Source organism: Aspergillus homomorphus (assembly GCF_003184865.1).
Source record: "Aspergillus homomorphus CBS 101889 unplaced genomic scaffold BO97scaffold_6, whole genome shotgun sequence".
Classification (NCBI taxonomy): Eukaryota; Fungi; Ascomycota; class Eurotiomycetes; order Eurotiales; family Aspergillaceae; genus Aspergillus; species Aspergillus homomorphus.
In genome coordinates, this window is record NW_020291892.1 from 863926 (window position 1) to 884018 (window position 20093).

General features: G+C 53.3%; 5 protein-coding genes and 1 non-coding gene across 6 annotated transcripts; 3 read left to right on the forward strand and 3 right to left on the reverse strand.

Annotated features, from left to right (window-relative positions):
• Positions 1-182: 182 nt before the first annotated feature.
• BO97DRAFT_468706 (vacuolar transporter chaperone 4) lies at positions 183-9560 on the reverse strand. The gene is made up of 10 exons (XM_025699770.1): positions 8999-9560; positions 8073-8942; positions 7950-8021; positions 6704-7896; positions 6108-6638; positions 4104-4108; positions 2688-3159; positions 2378-2623; positions 1009-2320; positions 183-942 (listed from the first exon to the last, which is right to left on the reverse strand). The coding sequence occupies exons 1-10, from the start codon at positions 9351-9353 to the stop codon at positions 542-544; spliced, it is 5457 nt and encodes a 1818-aa protein (XP_025554404.1). The 5' UTR covers positions 9354-9560; the 3' UTR covers positions 183-541.
• Positions 5391-5487, forward strand: BO97DRAFT_t72. Its single transcript has one exon. It is a non-coding gene; the product is annotated as a tRNA-Arg (tRNA).
• A 729-nt stretch (positions 9561-10289) lies between the features above and the next one.
• BO97DRAFT_403793 (putative DUF221 domain protein) lies at positions 10290-14669 on the forward strand. Its single transcript, XM_025694812.1, has 3 exons — positions 10290-10839; positions 10898-13338; positions 13398-14669. The coding sequence occupies exons 1-3, from the start codon at positions 10676-10678 to the stop codon at positions 14426-14428; spliced, it is 3636 nt and encodes a 1211-aa protein (XP_025554405.1). The 5' UTR covers positions 10290-10675; the 3' UTR covers positions 14429-14669.
• On the reverse strand, positions 14670-16350 carry rmt2 (protein-arginine N5-methyltransferase). The gene is made up of 2 exons (XM_025698151.1): positions 16262-16350; positions 14670-16109 (listed from the first exon to the last, which is right to left on the reverse strand). Exon 2 carries the CDS (start codon positions 16075-16077, stop codon positions 14755-14757), a length of 1323 nt encoding a protein of 440 aa, XP_025554406.1. The 5' UTR covers positions 16078-16109; positions 16262-16350; the 3' UTR covers positions 14670-14754.
• Positions 16329-17875, reverse strand: BO97DRAFT_363968 (prohibitin subunit PHB2). The gene is made up of 4 exons (XM_025692526.1): positions 17637-17875; positions 17497-17565; positions 17083-17438; positions 16329-17026 (listed from the first exon to the last, which is right to left on the reverse strand). Exons 1-4 carry the CDS (start codon positions 17809-17811, stop codon positions 16703-16705), a joined length of 924 nt encoding a protein of 307 aa, XP_025554407.1. The 5' UTR covers positions 17812-17875; the 3' UTR covers positions 16329-16702.
• A 132-nt stretch (positions 17876-18007) lies between these two features.
• Positions 18008-19484, forward strand: BO97DRAFT_385563 (putative polyadenylation factor subunit CstF64). Its single transcript, XM_025693482.1, has 3 exons — positions 18008-18101; positions 18206-19213; positions 19276-19484. Exons 1-2 carry the CDS (start codon positions 18050-18052, stop codon positions 19093-19095), a joined length of 942 nt encoding a protein of 313 aa, XP_025554408.1. The 5' UTR covers positions 18008-18049; the 3' UTR covers positions 19096-19213; positions 19276-19484.
• Positions 19485-20093: the final 609 nt, after the last annotated feature.

The following is a 20093-nucleotide window of genomic DNA, read 5'->3' on the forward strand; positions in this document are numbered from 1 at the left end:
TTTTATATGCATGCGTAGTTGGACAACAAACAAGCTGCCATGTGACGGACCGCATTGTAGACTTTTTCCTATTGTTATACCTACTGTACCTATAGTATTTACAAAACAGTCAAACGGCACTACTGCGATCACCCCATCTCCATTCGTCAGGCCATACACTCTCCAGGATAGAGTTAAGAAGACTCGAATCAATTTATCATCACCGCAGTGGTATAGTATAGTATGGTATCAACAACAACAACAACAACAGACAGACAGACAAACAACAACCATCACGATGAACCAATTCATCTCATTCCATCGACATTTATACAATCCACCGCAGGCGCTCATAATCAACAAATGCTTTTTGTTTCGTCATTTCGGCCAAGAAAACAGGGAGCCAACCCGAAACACAAACACAGACTCAAAGCTGAACCAAAGACTTCGCCGTAACTACATATCATGAATATATAACCTCCATCCATCATCATCATTCCTTACGCAGTAGAGACAGAGATATAAACTACTGAATGAAAGCACACAAAGGAAATCATGGACCTTACAACTCCCCGCCATGAGGGGCATCGAGGTCATGGCCGGCGCCATCACGCGCCAAAAAGCCATTCTGTCGGACACGCAAACCAAAATTGACCATGACGATGGCGACGAGACCCAGGCCGACGACGGTGGGGCCCCATTTCTCGTAATAGACGCGCTTGACGTCGCGGCGCTTGCGGATCTTGTCGACGCGCCAGATGTAGAGCATCAGGCTGTAGATCAGGGACATGGAGGCGAGGATGGTGAAGGCCCATGAGGAGGCGAAGGTGATGTAGTCGTCGCCGAAGTTGAGGAGGGTGGCGGCGATGGTGGCGAGGAGGATGGAGAATTCGAGCCAGGAGAGGAAGGTGCGCTCGGCGGCGAAGTAGACCTTGGGTTCGACGCGGACGGGGACGTGGATGCCTGTGAGTAGGGGATGTTAGCATTTCTGGTCGTGTATTCGATGGGAGGTAAGGTGGAAAGACTCACGTTTGCCCTTGGGCGCGTGGAATCGCTTGACGGTCCGCTTGTTGCCGATGACGGCAATGCCGCTTTGCTCCGGTGCTGGGAGGCTGGTGGGTGTAGGCCGGGGGATGAGGGCCTTGAGGAGATGGATCAACGCAGATCCGGCGTGGTCGGTGTAGTATTTAGCCAACTGCTTGTAGTAGTATGTGCCTCCGACCCGACGAGCTTCTTCCAATTCATCCGAGTCGATCGAGGATTCCTGGTCCGAGTCATATAACGGGTAGTCCTCGTCCCCGGGGAGGGGCTGAGCGGCGATGCGTTCCTCAATGTCCAGCGCATTACCATCATCATCTGCGAAGAGCGCATAGTGGTCAGCATCGGTGGCCTCGCCCCGATGCATACCATTAGGCCACTGGGCCGTGTTGTCATCCTCGTCGTCGGAGATCTCATCCTCCGGGGTTTCTGCCGCGGACAATGACGTACTGGGCGGCGGACGCTGGATACCGAATGCACGGGTGGCTGGCTTGCGAATGTCGACGTCCATCTGCGGCATCCAGAATGGAAGGAGATTGATGCGGTCGGGGAAGAGCGTGGCCGTGCCGTGGATGAATTTACTGTACTTGGGCACAGCTTCCACCAGATGGCTAGCTGTCAGCTCTCTGATCCACTTGGGTGGCTCTTGGCCCGCCTGGGTCTGAAGCTTAACTTCCAGAACAGCATAGGGAAATCGTTCCACGTCCTCCGGGGGTAATTGTGAGAACGGATAATCTACGCCGATATCCATGCGACGCCAGTTGTTCCCAGCTCTGCGGCGACCATCGAGGTTATCCTCCCGCACCATCGTCAATTCAGTATCGAGGGAGATACGCACGCGGGCGTCTCCGGGAAGCTGGAAAGCTGTGCGGTGGTAGAACGAGCGAGTGACTGGCACCAATCGTCGCGTAATGGCTCGGTACTGGATTTCCCGCGCCAGTTGCTCGAGGTTGGAAATTTCCTCCTCGCTCTTCTTGCCTTCTCTGCGCATCTTTTCGAAAATCGACTCTACCGTCAAACGGCCAGCCAGATAGTCGTTGACATGCTTCTCTTTCAGGGAGAATCGAGCCTTGACCGACTTCTCTCCAGTCCAGTCCTCCCGGTGGGTCTTGCGTTCCACGAAAATCTGATCGCTCTCCATGCCACCGTACCAACGCAGTCGGATAGCTTCTGCACCTTCCGTCTTCTTCAATCGCCCTTGATAGAGCTCCCAGGTATCGGTGTTGTCGTAGTAGATCGAAGAAATGGCAGCGTCCTTCTCTTCGAACTCTTTGCTCGGGTTGAAGACCAGAACGGGAAGGTGCTATTTCAATTTCCATTAGCACAAGACGGACCTAATTGGCTCTGGCGAGCTCCTTACCTTGAGAATAATCAATTTTAGCTCCGTGATGTTGTCTGGGTGCACCCAATACTTGGTTGTCTGACGGACAAAGTTCTGCTGGCTGCCACCGGCCGCCGAGTCGCCCTTAACGGGGTTACCCTTGGTCCGCACGAGATCATAGAGCTTAGACAATTTGACGACCAGCGCATCATAGTTATCATTGAAGAATGGCTTGGCGTTGAGGCGCGCAGCAAAGGCGGGCTTCAGATGCCACCCGGTTTGTTTCTGCATGTAGCCGTTAGCGGGCGTTCATTGCATGATGTCATTCCAGGGGAGAAGAAGTACTCACATCATGCTTCTTGATAATCTTCTGAAACCCGGTATAGTTCAGTTGCGTGAACTTGGCCAGATCATGCACGTCGGCGATAATGTCACTCAAGGCCTGCTCGAGCACCAAGAAATCCTCGTCCGAGGGCGCAGTCCGGCTGGAGCGGGCATTGGAGACACTGTCGGAACGGGCGCTGGTGGCACTCTCGAGGCGCGACACGACATCGTTCACCTCCTGCTCGCTGGCCTGGATGCGGCGAGCAATCTCGGCGCTCTTTATCCGCTGGAAGTTGAAGACCTTGTCCAATTCGCTCTCCAGCAGCGTCACGAATTGCTTCTCGTCGTCTTCCGACCAGGGCTGGCGATCGGGGTTGGCATTTTCGGGGGTCGGTTCAGTGACGTATTCAGTCCTCAAGGCTTTCTTGAGTTCCTCATAGGCGATATAGTACCAGTAGTACTCCTTGATCATAGATGATCGGAGATGTTCCCCGAACCTGGAGAGAAGGGTACAATGGTAAGTAGGGCGGTTCAGTCAGGTTGGGGAAGCCATTGGGATAGACCAACCTCATGCTGAAGAATTTCTAACAAGTCGCAGAGAGATTCGAGTACAGAAGGCAGATGCGAAGGGGGAGGAGGATGAATTGGAGCAAGACAACGGTGTGCGCAACTGTCAAGTAAAGAGCATGATGCGGACGCAGGGGGGAGGAAGGCGAGAGGCGAAGACGTTGGAAGCGAGACTAAGCGCAGAAGGAATAAGCAAGTTAACAGAAAAAAAAAATGGAGAAGCTGACGGGTGATGCCTACCAAGTGTCTAAAGAAGCTAAAGAAGACGGCGCGAGAAGAGTGGGTGAGCGACAAGTTAGACTGTTAGAGAGAGATAGAGAGAGAGGGAAGGGTGGCACAGCAGAAGGAGCTATCCATGATAGCTTCGAGGGTTCTGGCCATGAATGGGAGACTCCTCGATGGGGACCAGAGAGACGACGTCAACCCCGTGACTGGAACCGATAACACGGCCCTGTCAGTGGTCCGGGCGTGTCTTATTCATCCAATGCCCGTATGGAATTATGGATTAAAGGGCAACACAGGCAAAACAGAATTGGCCACAATCAGTCGAAATGGGTAGTTGAATGCGCACTTGTCTCGCTTGGCCAATAAACTAACAGTCAACTAAGTCAACTAAGTCAACTAGATCAACTAAAGCCAAACTAGGGAAATCGACAGGAAATGCTCTCATGGATTCTCAGCCAGTCGATCTAGCAGGTGCTGCTCTAACGGAGGGCGCCTTGCTGCCTTAGGTTTAGCCGGAGTCGACACGAGGTTCCGAGGTTTGCTGCTCGCTTTTTCCCCTCCACCCGCACGGCAGTCATCGCCTTCCAAGTTCCGATTCTCATACTCTCTTTCAGTTATTGATCTAGTCAATCTGGGCATTCACGCGTACCTACTCTATGTCCACGCGTTGTCGGAAAGATGAGCATCACGTCCGCATCTGAGGCGTGGACCATGGTGATATCTCCTCGGAATCGCCGAGCACTATAGCTTGACTCACCCTCATTAATCAAAGAACTGCTGCCGGTGTCTCTCCCTCGCCTGGCTAGACCGATCGGCTGCGATGCAACGACGCCAATGAGATGCTAACCGGGCAAACTGCGGCAGTGGCTAACATGCATACTAGCTGGGTTGATGGTCAATTCATCCCTTCGGGCTATAACACCGAGGTTGATATTGGTAGACTAGACGGCGACAGAAATTTCGACACTAGCAAGCCACCCGCCGGTCTTTTGGAATCAGAAAACAGTCCAAAATTTGATAATCGCCTAGGGTGTGCGACTGGATCGCAATAGTAGTGGTGGCCCAACAATGCTGTGCGATTGGGGCACGTGCTCCTCGGGCCATGGTAGACCAGACCAGACCAGTACCAGTCAGTGCTCATCATGGTGAACGACTACTTCGCATCTTCACTGCGGAAAGATATAGCGCTTCTAAAGGATCTGTGATAGTTACATAGTATTTGGCGTGCATCAGCCCTGCAGTGAGATCGCGATCCCACCCCCGAGCACCGAATATCAACAAGCCACTGGGAATCATCCAGCAACCGCCGAGCGAAGACCCTGCATCAGCCTTCCAGAAATCTTAGCCTGGCTGAGCGTGTTGTTCCTGCCGTGGCCCGGAGCTTGAGTTTAATCGTCCACTTGCGCCCCTAGCCGCCCGCCTTGCAATCAGTTATATACTTCGCTTCATATTCGAAATGAAGGGGCACGCTCGAGTTTCATTCACCCCACGTATCATATGATTTTCACTCAAATCGTCTTCAAGAAGAAATGGCAAGTTGCCTTTGAGAAAAATAATGGGTTCTATATTATTGATGCGCTGCTTCTCGAGGAGAACCACGCAACTGATATGAGACGGGAGACCTCAACAACCCAAACCAGAAGCACCCAAATACATCTTCGAACACCTCCAAAGGAACCCCTAGAAGCCCAAACAAACACTCAAGAAACCCCCATAACCAAGCCCCACCCCACCGCAAAGACAAATGGCGGCCTAAGACAACCACCTCCCCCATCCACATCCAACCCACCCAAAAACCCATTACTAAATCCCAGCCTAGCATGTCGAGCCCCCTCCACCATCCCAGCACCGTCCCAACCCAAAACCAAAATCCTTGCCTGAGGCACCAGCATCCCGCACTAGATAAACGAATACAGCTCCGCTACTGTCAACAACAGCCGGGGTGGTGTAGTGGTATTAACATTGCAGAGCCCCCGGGGCCTTATACCTAGCGGGTGGAGTGCAGATTCTGGGTTCGAGTCCCAGTCCCGGCAGATTCTTTTGTTTTTCTGCTTGCTTGAGGGGGAAGGCGTCATTGAGGCGTCATGATGCGGACGTGGATGTGCGGGTGGGTGGCTGAGGGAGGGAAGGCGGCGGGAATGGGGGAGATGGGATTGTTGGCGGAGGTTTGGTGGGGTAGGGCCTGTGTTGATAGTGCTTGCAATGAATGGGCTTGGGTTAGGGATTATACTGTTTGCGTTGACAGTTATGCGTGATGGGCAGAGACTCAGGTGAAGAGAGGAGGGATATCAGGCCTGAGGGCGGCATCGGCTATAGAGCTAGAGCTTCTAGCATGAGGCAGGCTGGACTGCCTCTTGGCTGTGAGTGGTAATTTACTACATGGATTGGTAAGCAGGCTTCGTATGAACAATTAAAAGTTTTAGATGATTGACCACGGAGGATTCGCACCCCGAATTAGATATACATGCTCGCAATATTAACCAACACCAGACACCGTCCTCCCATAGCAAGCGACTAACACAGCTCGCACCAACCCGAAAAGTTTTCTAGTCCGTTGCATCATGAATCTCATCAACTAAGCGCCCTTGAACGACGCTCAGGGCAAAGCTCCGGCGGCGCGTCGGATACTGCGACGCGGACCATCGCCCAAGACATTGATCGCCCCCTCGGTCTCCAACGCACGCACAGCATCGTTGAACTGCGCGCTATCCACGCCGGCGCTGCTCTGCTCATTCAGGACCCGGTATACGTCGGCCCAGCGGGCGCCGCCGGTGGGACCGGCCACCTCATCCACCACGGCAAGCACGCCACGCTTGAGCGCTTCACGGTTGCGACGCTCGCTGGCGCTGGTGCCCTCGGTTAGGAGACCCATGTCGATCAGACCGGTGCGAGCGTCCGTTGCCGCTTGCTTGATGGCCGACCGGATCAAACGCACGGCCTCCTCCACATCGTCCGCCGTCACTTCGGTCGACAAGCGCATCCGCGCGTGAGCCTCGGACAGACGAATCATCGATTCCAATTGACGGGTCGTGGCCGTGATACGGCGGTCCGCCGACCGGATGTCGTCTCCCAGTTTGCGCATATTGACATATGCGTCGGATAGCGCTTTGCCTGCAGCAGGAGTGAGCACTGGGTGCACCCGAGTCTTGGCGTAGGTGATGTAGGCCGTCAAGAACTCGATTGGCTATGAAGTAGAAATGTGAGCAATGATTCGTCATATCGTCATAGGAACAGTTGGCTTTCACTTACCAGAATTTCCTCGCTGCTTGCGTTCTCCGGCTTGTCTTCCAGGTACATGTTCACCAAGTGCTTGGCCAACCGACGGTCTTCCTGCTCATCGGTCCGATCAAGAACGAGATACACAAGGTCGAATCGAGAAAGAAGAGTAGGCGGCAAGTCAATGTTCTGGGGAACGGGAAGGTTGGGGTTGTAGCGACTGCCGATGGGGTTGGCCGAGGCCAAGATACTGGTTCGAGCATTGAGTGTGGTAATGATACCGGCCTTGGCAACCGAGACAGTTTGCTGCTCCATCACTTCGTGCAGAACTGATCGCGTCGACTCATTCATCTTATCAAATTCATCAATGCAGCAGATACCACCGTCAGAGAGAACCAAGGCGCCAGACTCAAGAACCATCTGGCGGGTCTCGGGATCACGGGTCACATAAGCTGTAAGGCCGACGGCCGAGGAACCCTTACCGCTGGTATAGACACCGCGCGGGGCGATCTTGTGGACGTAACGAAGAAGCTGCGATTTGGACGTCGAGGGGTCACCGCAGAGTAAGATATTGATGTCGCCACGGTAGCGCGGGTTACCTCCCTTTTCAAAAGTCTTGTTTGTGCCTCCAAACATCTGGAGCAAGATTCCTTTCTTGACATCATCCATCTCGTAGATACTGGGTGCCAGGGAACGAGACAGCAGTTCGTAGACGTCCGGCCGGGTGGCAGTTCGCTTGATCTTCTCCTCCTCCTCAGCCGTGATCTTGCGTGTCTGCTCAGAGTCCCCAGCGGCCTGTTCCGAAAGCTCTTGTTCAACAGTCGACGCATCGATACCCAACTTCTTGCGATCGATCTTCTGCACGTGCAAGACGTCCACATAGGTCTTGAAGAGGGCCTTCTGTGTCCGCTGACGAGGATTCACGCGAACAGGATTGCATCGGAAAATACCAGTAACTTCAACACGGTCACCCGCTTTGCAGACATCGACAAGCTCATCGTACACGCATAGAGAGACGGAGTGGGGCGTTTGACCATCAGGAATACTGTCGGGGGTTTCTTGGAGTTTGATCACCTGCTTGTCGGCAAAGGCACAGCGGTTGTGAATAATCTGCATCGAATTCTTGGCCTTGCAGATAGGACGGGGACATTCAGCAGGCTCTGCAATCCTACCACGATCGATGTCGACCTGGACACTATGGTTACAGATTTGGCAGCGGAAGAAAGCTAGACGATTCTGTTAGGAAGTTTGGCACGGCAGCTTAGGAGAATCAGCTTACCCTCTTTCATGTCAGGGATAATAGGGGTGGTTCTGATGACCAGACCCTTGATGCTGATCAACTTATCCATGTCTTTGTAAAGTTAGTACACAATAATCTAACCAGCAGAGGTGTGGCACGTACCAGCAGGGTCAAGATCTCTCATATTGACTGCAGAGTCAAGTCCAAAAGGCATGACTTTGTAGGAGTTAGATTCAACTTCCTGGACGAGGTCTTGGATTTCAGTCTGCGGGGCTCGGCCAGCATCACTCATGAGTGCATCGGAGCTGGGAACGGCAGGTGCGGAACTCAGATCTCTTGACTGGTGGGACCGGTTGTGGCTCCGTTGCCGCTGCATCTCCTTGCTTGCGAGCTCCACCATAACATCCTTGACAGTTTGATCCATTAGAGGGATGATTTCTTGTGGATATGCGTGCAACTGATGCCATAGCTTGAGCGTCGAAGGGTATGCTTTGAGGTTCTTTGCGTCCAGGTTGAGATTGGTGACACCGAGCTGGCGCATTGTGTTCAGCATGGTAATATATTCCCTCTCTTCTGCAGCCTTTCCCATTGTCCGAGTTTCGTCCTCGGATGCACCTTCTGCCCAGAGGCGATACTTGGTAGCGAAATTGTAGATGAAGTTTTTGAAAGCGGACATAGAGTCTTGAATGGAGATGTTGGTACCCCAAATCACACGAGTCGAGCTGCCACCGAGAGCTTCCGCTTCGGATGTATCGGGGTGAATGTTGGAGAAGGTTGCGTCAGAGCGCGGCTCAGCATCAGTGGTGGGCACACCATTGGCGTCGACGAAGATTCTGCGGCGGCGACTTGGGGTTGATCCAAACCCGCCCGAATGGAGGTCATTGCGACGGGAGACACCCCGGTTGCCATCTGTGACCGAACGAGACGACACAAAAAGGCCGCTACTACTGCTGGGAATATCGGACCGCTCCGCCCGGCGACCGAGAGAACGGGTTGGGCTGGAGCTAGAGACATAGCGAATGGGAGATGAATCTATTCAAGGGTGAGCGAACGGAAAGGCGGCTAGAGCCTCTTGCGACATGTAATACCTCTGATAGCAGCAGCATTTCCTCGAGGTGTGGTTTCACCATCGTCCATTGTCGAAGATGCTCTGACCGGTGAGCTAGGCTCTTCCATTCTGAGATCCGGGGTCTCTGCGCTGCTGCTGTTTCCCTTCATAGGAGAAGATTGAAAAAACATCGGCGACGACGATGGAACAGGGCCTTCACCCCGTAACCGCCTAGATGCGCGGGGAGTGGTTTGCGAATGATCATCTCTGGGAGGAGGACTGCTGGTCTGAGGTTGTTGTTGAGATCTGGTTGAGCGGGTTGAGCGGGCAGGGGAGGAAATGGTCGAATCCCTGGCGGAGCGACCTCTGCGACGATTAGGCGCTGGAGAAGACATGATGCTGCCTGATCCTGTCGAGTGGTAATTTGATCAATGAGAGGACCGACAGTCGGGGGAGGGGAAGTGTAGACAAAATGGAGACAACTGCAAAACGGGATAGTGGAGGAGGGAGTTGGTTGCTACGGCAGAGTCAGTAACAAATTCCAGGTGAGTGGGCCATGCGGACTCGGGAAGGAGAAATGATTTCTCTTTCTTCCGCCCTCGGGGCAGACGCGTTCCGACGCGACGACCGCGTAAAGAGGTTTCCCTTTCAGGCTTGCGCGCTGGACGACGGAGCGAGCCAAGATTGAGCCACATGACCCCGTGGCTGGTGACTCTGAAGAATTAGGGCTGAACTGCACCGCCACACCGGCTCCGTCACTCCCGCCAATCGCGCTGTTCATTTCCGTTTCCGGTCAAGTAAGGGATCCTCTCTCTGGGTCGGGATAACACCAAGAATGCCTTTTCAGGTTAACATCAACAAGAAAAATACTTGAACCTGACTATCACCGGCTGCACAAAGAAGTTGCTTCTCTGCTATTCTGGCTCCTGCTGTTCCTTTGTCAAGTACGCGCCTGTAACAACATCCATGGATGGTTAGATGCAGCCAGCACACCAGTCAAAAGTCTCCAAGCGAACCTTGACGTGGTGGAGCATCAGCCAGGCGCCAGCCAGTTTCAGCAGGCGCTTGATGTCATTTCAAGGTGCGATCTTCTCTGCCCGCAACCTTTCCCTCCTTCAGGCTCCAGGGTTCTTCCCCTTCCAAAGCCCACTGCAGCGGTAATTCCCCCCTCCCTCTACCGGTGGCGCATCTGCCCTGTTCGTCTGGACTTTGGATCGACACCTGAATGGACAATGGGGCGGTGGTGGGTGCCACTGTTGTCATGCCTGCATCTGCAACACGTTTTTCTTTCTTCTTATTGATTCTTTCACCCTTAATACTGCCCTTTTATTAGATTTCTCCCCTCCCTGGATCTCCAAACCGCTGGTACCACCTCACACTAGCCTAGGGACCAGGGTGACCACCACCAACCAAACCCACCTTCTTTCACGTTCTGCACTCTCATTGACTCCCTGTCCTCTAGATCGTCCCTCCTACGCTGATTGGCCTTTGACTGCCGCCGGCGTAATGGCTTCTTAATTTCGCTGCGGTGACGTTGAACCTCTTCCTGACTTGACAACCAACAACCACCTGAGCTGCGTGATGTGCAGCTGTCACCTGGCCACCTCAATCATCATCCTCATCACCTTTATTTTCTCATCCTACTTTTTACGCCCGACAACTACACATTGACCAACACTGAGTGATCTCGACTGAGCGACCATCGCCTGCTTCAATCATGGGCGATCTCGGGTCGGCGCTGGAGCACGCGGGCGGCTCAGGCAAGAATAAGGAAGGCATTTCAATCGGGACATTTCTCGCATCCCTTGCCACTGCCGTGGTCGTCTTCGCTGTTGAATTTCTTCTCTTCATGCTTCTCAAAGGGAAGCTGAGCCGTATCTAGTATGTATGCGCAGACGTCGGTTACAGAACCGCGAGACTAACATCTGAACTCTTCTAGCCAGCCGAGGACATACTTAGTTCCTGACAGAGAACGCACTCAACCGTCACCACCAGGACTCTTCCGATGGATCGGCCCTGTCTTCCGTACCTCTAGCTCGGAGTTCATCCAGAAATGCGGCTTGGATGCCTATTTCTTTTTGCGATACCTGCGCATGCTGCTAAAGATTTTTCTGCCGCTGGGGTGCCTCATACTACCTGTTTTGATCCCGTTGAACAAAGCCGGCGGCAAAGATACGAACCTGAAGAATGCAACGGATACTGGCGGCGGCCGGTGGAATGTTACTGGGCTCGATCAACTCGCCTGGGGAAATGTGACCCCGGAGCATACTTCGCGATATTGGGGTCATCTAGTCATGGCCGTCATCGTCATCTTCTACGTCTGCGCAGTATTCTTCGATGAACTCAGACACTATATCCGTCTCCGACAGGCATACTTGACCTCACCCCAGCATCGTCTTCGCGCATCTGCCACCACTGTCCTGGTAACTGCTATCCCGGAAGGTTGGCTCTCGATGAAAGCACTCGAACAGCTCTACGACGTCTTTCCGGGCGGCATTCGAAACATTTGGATCAACCGTAACTTTGACGATCTGCATGAAAAGGTGAAACAGCGAGACGAGCTGGCTTTGAAACTCGAGGCTGCAGAGACCGAGTTGATTGTCAACTGCAAAAAGGCCCAGCTAAAACAAGCCAAAGCTGCAGCGAAGAAGGCTGGAATTGATCCGAACTCTGTGGAAAGCCAAGAAAGAAAGGCCGCTGATAGAAAGGCATCGCAGTTGGCCATGGATGCTGGAATAAGTTCTGGAAATCCGCATCAAGCCCACACATTAGAACAAATTCTGCATCGCAACACTGATAGAAGCACCCAGCCAGAACCCAAGAAGAAGAAACTGCTCTTTAACCCATTGGATCCTGCCCTAGAAGCAGCAGGTGCTGTTGGACAAGGCGTGGAAAAACTGGGAAAGTCGGTCCTGGGAGGTTTCAGGAAAGTGGAACATGGTTTCGACGACTCCTTAGCTCGCACTGGCGGATTTGTGCCTGAGAGTAGTGTTCCCGCCTACGGCGGCCACGTCGCCCCGCCGGCAAGCTATGCCAGTCGTGAAGATCCCTTACCTTGGTCAGAAGATCACCATGACGAGACAGAGCAAGTCCACGAGAATGAGATGGATGTACCGGAAACCAGGCCGGAGTCATCTTCCACACCCAAGCGACCATTCTGGAAGAGTCGAGGCTCCGGTAATTCCAAATTGAGCAAGAGGAGTAACACGTCTGAGCCGGATGAACTTCCGTTGACTGCTCCTGAATCGCCTGTTGAACGTGGCAGGAGTTCTGATTCTGAGAGGAGCCTCTCAATCAAGGAAAAACAAACGAGAGACCAAGGATCCCAGGGAAAGGAGGGAGACAAGGTGGACGGAGATGAGTATCCACGGGCATACAATGAAGCATTCGATAACGAAGACTATGGAGAGCCAGTATGGAAGAAGTATATCAAACCGAAGAAGCGCCCTACCATGCGACTGCCGATTTTCAGCTGGATGCCATCTCTGTGGTTGATAGGCAAAAAAGTGGACACCATTGACTACTGCCGCAAAGAGCTGGCTCGGCTTAACTTGGAGATTGAGATTGATCAACAACACCCCGAAAGATTCCCCCTCATGAATTCCGCGTTTATCCAATTCAATCATCAGGTTGCGGCCCATATGGCTTGTCAGGCAGTCAGTCACCATGTTCCCAAGCAGATGGGGCCGCGCATAGTTGAAATCTCGCCCGACGACGTTATCTGGGATAACATGTCCATGAAATGGTGGGAACGGTATCTGCGAACATTTGGCATTATTGCTCTTGTTTGCGCGATGGTTGTGGGATGGGCTATTCCAGTTGCCTTCACTGGTCTTCTTTCTCAATTGACATACCTCGAAGAAGCTTTCACTTGGCTGTCTTGGATCTCCAAATTACCGTCGTGGCTTATCTCGGCAGTGCAGGGTGTCCTGCCTGCACTTTTCCTCGCGATTCTCATGGCAATTCTTCCCCTAATCCTTCGTTTCCTCAGTCGGACCCAGGGCCTTCACACTGGCATGGCAGTTGAACTAACGGTGCAGGCCTATTATTTCGCGTTCCTGTTCGTGCAACTATTCCTGGTCGTCACCATTTCATCCAGTTTTTCGACCATCATTAGCAACGTTACCGATGTCACCAGCTGGCCAGAACTTCTGGCGCAAAACATTCCCTCATCCAGTAACTACTTCTTCTCCTATATGATTCTGCAAGCCATGTCCGTGAGCGCGGGAGCTTTGGTTCAGATTGTCAACTTGGTGAGCTGGTTCATTTTTGCACCGATCTTCGACAAGACTGCCAGAAAGAAGTGGGGTCGTACAACCAATCTGAACCAGATGCAATGGGGTACTTTCTTTCCGGTTTATACTACCCTTGCTTCAATCGGTATGTTTACTTCAACCTAGTCTAGAAGCCAACCTTGAAACTAAGTGTTTGTTTTGTAGGCCTGATTTACTCTATTGTCGCTCCTCTCATCCTGGTCTTCAATGTGATCACATTCGGCCTTTTCTGGTTTGTCTACCGGTACAATACTCTTTACGTGACCAAGTTCCGCTTCGACACGGGTGGCCTGCTTTTCCCGAGGGCAATTAACCAGTTGTTCACCGGACTGTATATCATGGAGCTCGCACTGATTGGCTTGTTCTTCCTGGTTCGCGACGAAAACGGAGATGTTGCATGCGAAGGTCAAGCGATCATCATGATCATCGTTCTGGTTCTCACAGTGGGTTTTCAGCTGCTCCTTAGTGATGCATTTGGCCCGTTGATTCGCTATTTGCCTATCACGCTGGAAGACGACGCTGTGCGTCGCGATGAAGAGTTTGCCCGAGCTCAAAGGGCACGATTAGGCTTACCCGAAGAAGAGGAAGACTATGATCATCTGCCGGATGCTGTTGATCACCCATTAGGGTCCCAAGAAGCGGCGCAGCGACAGCTGGAAGCGAACTCCCAGAATATCGAGCTAAAGAATCTCGACTCATCTCCCGAGAGGAGTCACAGCCATCCCAGTCTCCATATCCAAAAACCCAAACTTGGTCCCCCTCGTGGATCGTGGGCTGATCGCTCACCGGACCGCCGATCCAAATTTTTTGGAGTCAACTCGGAGATGGCGGTTCCTAGCATCGAGCGGTTACGCGAGAAAATCGCCCTGGACGCCGAAGCCCAAGGTCCTCCAGCGCGTAACATGGGTCCTGCCTTGTTCTCTGGCATCCACGACGAGCTCGAGGACCTCACACCGGAGGAGCGCGATCAGCTCACACAGCGAGCTTTCCAGCACGATGCATTACGTGCGAAGCGACCTGTGATCTGGATTCCTCGAGACGACCTGGGTGTTAGTGATGATGAGATCTACCGGACTCAGCGATTCAGTAAACACATCTGGATCAGTAATGAGTACCAAGCACTCGATGGCAAGAGCCACACTATCTTCAGTCGCAGTCCGCCGGACTTTTCTGAGGTTGACCTCATTCAATTATAGATGAAGACCGTCAGGAACGGTTGGTTTTACGACATAATGAATGATTTTCACGCCATGCTTTTCCTCTCCAGCGTTTTGTCTTTCTGTTTCGTTGTTCTTCTTTTGTGACTATGTGCATAATTGGGCGTCTTGGTAGCATTTCTTCGCAGCGAAGTCGAAGCAAGTGTATGATAAGAGGAGCATGCTCGTCTTGTATATAACTAGATCCCTGCCTGTACCACTTTTATCTGAGCTCCAAATACACCGCTTGATTTTGAATGCGCTGCCATCACATTTGTAGACATTACCAACACAGTTCATTGCTTCATATACTTGTGCTGAATCATCTAATCCATATATCTGCACAGCGGCAGGCGGTACTTCTCAATCGCCCAGTACGGCCTCCGTACGCCGCTCCACTCGCCCTCCAAAGTGGGCACATCGAACTCCTCCCAGTCGGCATCGAACCCAGCCTCGAGCAGATCAATCTCCACTACCTTCTGGTACACATCATAACTGATCTGGCGATCGGCGCCCATGCCGTTGAAGAAACTCCACTTGCCTTCCTGCTCGAGTAGCCCAATGACCTGCTCGGTGAAGAACTCGCGGAAATCGTTATACGACTCAGCAAAGGTATCGTAGTAGATGGCGTCGAACATCTCGCCCTCGGCGACCAACGCGAGGAGAATATCCTGCCAGCGGCCCTCGTGGATGACGACGCCGGGCCTCTCATGCCAGCCCTTGCGCTTCATCTCGGCTACGACCTCCGGGTGCGCCTCGACGATATGGTGCGCCGCGGGGGCCTGGTCCTGGAAGAAGCCATCGACGATACCCATGCCGTGGCCGATGTTGAGCACCCGCAGCCCGGGCGTCGGGAGGAGGGACTTGGCCGACCTGTTCATGATCTCCGTCTCCCAGGCCATCATCACGCCGTTCTGATCTTGATCGAGGAGCCGGTCGCGTTGGAAGGTCAGGCCGGAATCGAGGTAGCGGGATTGCGTGACGTCCGTGTTGGGGTTGTTGCTGTCGAGGCCTGTGCCTGCGGTTTGTGCGTCCGCTACGGCGGCGCTGGCGTCCACCAACTCCGGCACGCCCTCTTCGTCCTGTTGTTGCTCCTGCTCAGTATCCTCCTTCCCCTCCCCCTCATCCTCACCCCCCTGCATCTCCTCATCCTCATCATCATCCCCATCAGACAACTCCGCATACCCATCCAACCGCCCCAACAACAACTCCGCCCTCACGCCCGCATCAACAATCGCCTCGTAGACCTCGCGCATCCCCACCCGCCGCGCAATACACCCGGGCGTCTCCCCATTCTTATCCAGATCATTCCAGATCGCGCCCTCCAGCAGCAGGAACCGCACCGTCTCCAGCGCGCTCTTCTCCACCTCTGAAGTCTGGTTTTCGGTGCCGTTGGTGGTCCCGTTGACGACGGGTTTGTGCTCCTGTTGCTGTTCGTCCTCGTCGTCCGGCTCGCAGGCGGCGACCGCCGCGTGGAGCGGCGTGAACCCCGTCTCCGGGTCTCGGGCGTTCACCGGGTTGGCGAGCGAGGGGGAGGGGTTGGTGCGGATGAGACGGCGGAGTTTGGGGAGGTCGTGTTGGGAGGCGGCTAGGAGGAGGTCTTGGATGTCGAGGTCGACGTTGATGTTCAGTTCGGTGGTGGGGTCCATGATTTCTTCTTCTTTTTCTTTCTTTTTTTGGGCTGAGAATTGGGATTGTTAGTTTAGGTCAATTGGAGGGGCGGTGGGGTTGTTATAGGTGTTGTAGTGAGGAAGAGGGGAAATTTTGGGGAAGATATAGATAGTAGTGTAGACATGTTTAAGATTTTAAGCACGGGACAGCGTGACTACTTACTTGATCGTAAGTCTATCGGATAGTGGTAATTATTCAAGTCAATTTTTGAAATCCCCAATCATAGAACCCTACTATTGCGGGCAAGGAAGAGACGGTGGTGAGGAGAAAAGTCAAGCTGCAGATCTGAAAAAAATCCGCCCGCCGCTTTGGAGGTTCCCCGCTGACGATACCGCCGCGGCAACCTTTCGATAAGGCAGGCGGTTCATCCAAGACCAATCTTTGCACATCATACACGGTAGCTCACGCGGAACATAATAAAAAGAGATGAGAAACTGTTCGCCTGGTTGCTCTGAGAATCCTGCAAATAACTGACTATTTGTACAAAAAACGTCCCCCCTCTCCTTGGCCGCGCGCGACCTATAGCACCGAAGGTCCGTTGTAAGAAAAAACCATTAGATAGTCAAATCCGATCGCCTACCGCCGGCCCTGCATGGCTGGCTCTTACTGCTTATCTTCACCTCCTGCGTTCACGTTCAAACCCAGACCCTGCGAATCCAGGTACAGCTTGTTCTTGCCGCTGTGCTCACCCAAGATCTGGGCGATGTGTCGGGCGTTCTCGATCTTGCGCAGCTCGATGTAACTCTTGCTCTTCTTGATGGCGTCTCCAATCAGCTCAGCAGAGCGGGCTTCACCCTGGGCGCGGACAATGAAGGCCTGCTTCTCTTGACGAGCCTTGTCAACCAAGAACGCAGCCCGCTGAGCTTCCTGCTGGGCGACTTGCTTGGCCTCGACGGCGGCCGTGAATTCGGGGGAGAAAGTAAGGTGCTAAAGAACGAGAGACGTCAGCATAGGTGAAACGAAAGTAGGTCAGAGAGACATACCGTTAGCGAGACATCGTCCAAGGCAATGTTGAAGCGGGCAGCCCGACGGGCAAGGTTATCCCGGACAAGGCGGGCAACGTTCTCACGCTGAGTGATCAGCTGGCTGGCATTGAACTGGGCCACCACGCTCTTCAGCACCTCATTGACGATGGAGGGCAGCACCCGCTCATCGAAATCTTGTCCGAGGGTACGGTATATTTGAGGAAGGGCATCCACGCGGGGTCTGGACAGGACACGACAGGTGATGTTCACCATCTGCAAGTCCTTGGTACCGGTAAGGGAAGCGATGTTGCGCGGCTTCGCGCGCACGTCATAGTCAATCGGAGTCTCGACCCAAGGGATCCGGAGGTGAGTTCCTAGTTAAAAGTCCTATCAGCGGCTGAGAGTCGATAGCAGAATGAGGCATGGACGCACCTTCGCTGTAGATCTCCTTCTGCACACCACCAAAGCGGGAGTACTTGATAGCACGGTGACCACCATCGACTAGAGTGCCCGTTCTGTCAGCCCAAAACAGCTCCCACAAAGCTCCCAGACCACAGTCCAAGCATTCTCACCGTTGAAGAGAGAGTTGGAGAGCAGGTAAAGACCTGCGCCAACCGTCATCAGGGCGCCCACAGCTCCGAAGCCGCGTCCACCACCGCCGCCGCCGCTAAATCGGTTGAGAGAACCGCCACGGTTCTGCAGGAGAACCTGGAGTCTCTCCCACTGTTCCCTAGGGTTCTGAGACATTGTGAAAGATGAAGGGATGGGTTATAGTGTGAATGGAATCGACGGGAGGGGAAGAGAAGCCGACGGCGAAGAGGCAGGATGGAGAGAAGTGGAAGTTCGCGGCAAATCGCCCGATTCTGACACCGCCTTGGCAGTTTTCCATACAACATCATCTCCCGCTTTCATTGTTCGCTTTTCCTACTTGTCGACTGCTTCTATAGCTTCTTTCAAGCTTATTGCTCTCACCAACGTCGCAATCATGGCTCCTGAAAAAGCGGGGAAGAGCGTCTTCCTGGGGAATATTCCCTATAGTATGTGCTTTTCCCCACGTTGTCACAAGATGCAAACACCAGCTCTCACCCAAATCACTATCTTTGTCGACATTCACTAACCTCAAACACTCGACAACTTCCAGATCTCACTGAGGAGCAAGTCAAAGACATCCTTAGCTCCGCCGGAACAGTGACGAAATTTCGACTTATGATAAACCCCGAAACTGGCAAACCCAAGGGCTTCGGCTTTGCGGACTTCGCCGACGCCGACGCCGCGGCCTCAGCCGTGCGCAACCTGAACGACTACGAAGTCATGGGTCGCAAGATCCGCGTCGACTGGCCGCACATGAATGAGAAGGACTCCATCCCGCCCGATTATGCCAACCAGAATGCTGCCGGTGCTGCCACAGGTTCAGCTCTCGGACAACAAGACGGCCTTGGTCTTGGCGCTGGAGCCGGCGCTCAACCTGCTCACGCGCCGCTTCCTCCGCTCCCCCCGGGCGTCCCTGTGCCCCCTCACCTTGACTGCCCTAACGCCATCTCGCAAACCCTCGCATCCCTCCCTCCGAATCAGCTCCTCGATGTCCTCCACCAGATGAAGTCCCTGGTCAACGCCGACCCGGCCCGCGCGACTGAACTTCTCCGCCAGGCGCCCCAGCTCGCATACGCCATCTTCCAAGCACTGCTCCTCATGAACCTGGTCGATTACAGCACCCTCGGTCAGGTAATTGAACAGGCCACACAGCCTGCTGCAGCCGCACCCCCTCCGCCGGCGGCAGCGGCAGCTGCAGCGCAAGCCTTCCAGACCTATCCCGGCCAAGTGTCCACCCCGCCTATGGTCAGCGCGCCGTTCCAACAGCCTCCTCAACAACCTATCCCTCAACAGCAGGCACCGCCAGCCATCACCGGTCATGAAGAGCTCCTGCAGCAGGTTCTGAGCATGCCTCAAGCAGCCATCGATGCGCTCCCCCCTATGGAACGCAGCCAGATCCTGCTCCTGCGCCAGCAGTTGATGCAGGGCGGCATGCGTTAAGAATGATGTGACGATGATGACCAATCCACCTATATCTGTTTTTTCTTTTTCTATTCTTTCCACGCTTCAATTTTGGGCGGCATCAGTGTGACAGTTCCTTTCTTTCAAGAGAAAGCGTGTGAGTCCTCCCTTCCCTTTCTCTATACCATGAAAGAAAATTGCTAATGCCAGCGACAACAGTGCAACGGCAGCAGCATCGTCTTGGTCGGTTTGTTCTCGTTTCCATAATCTGTATCAACTGGAATGGCGCAAACGGGTTATTGTTTCTATGGGGTCCTGTTTTCTTGGGTTTCGTGCTCGGATGAATATTCTGTAACTACTTTACACCTCACTTCTTGCCTTGCGGACACATTTTTACTACGCGAGTTGTGGCAGCAGATATCCCAAACGTTGATTGATTTTCCTTGCTTGCTGTATGCATCGATTTTGTGGAGGATGTAGCATTTGAACTGTAGTCGAACCCAGCATAGAATAAGCGTCACTTAACTCCTGCACAACGATTGATCGACACAGAGCAAGAGACAGAAGAATCCTAGCTGCACCGACAACATCACCTCAAGGTGAAGTCTACCCTCGGGAGTTCTTCTCGAACTGTCTTCTGCGCAGTTCCAACAGTCCAATACTTGCTCGACATTCCACCCTGCCCAAAACTTCGTTAGCGCCCCAAGTATGACACTTCGTCCCCGGCAACCCCGCTGCAAGGAACATCTACACTACGCCCTCGTTACAAACACCAAGTTCACCCACCCTCAAAGAGCGCACCCTTCACCCCGACGAAGCACGGTGGCCTCTGTACCACAAACAAAACTCAGAAAGTCTGCAGGCATAGATACCAAGGGCAAAGAAGACCAACGAAAAGAAACTAACCCAGCACTAGAACTCACCCCAACATGCACATCAGTATCCATGAACTCCAGCCTCAAGCCACGCCAAGGATCCCATCGGGAGAGAATCTATCCCGCTCAATTCTGCGGGCAAAGATAAACACACGTGATCCT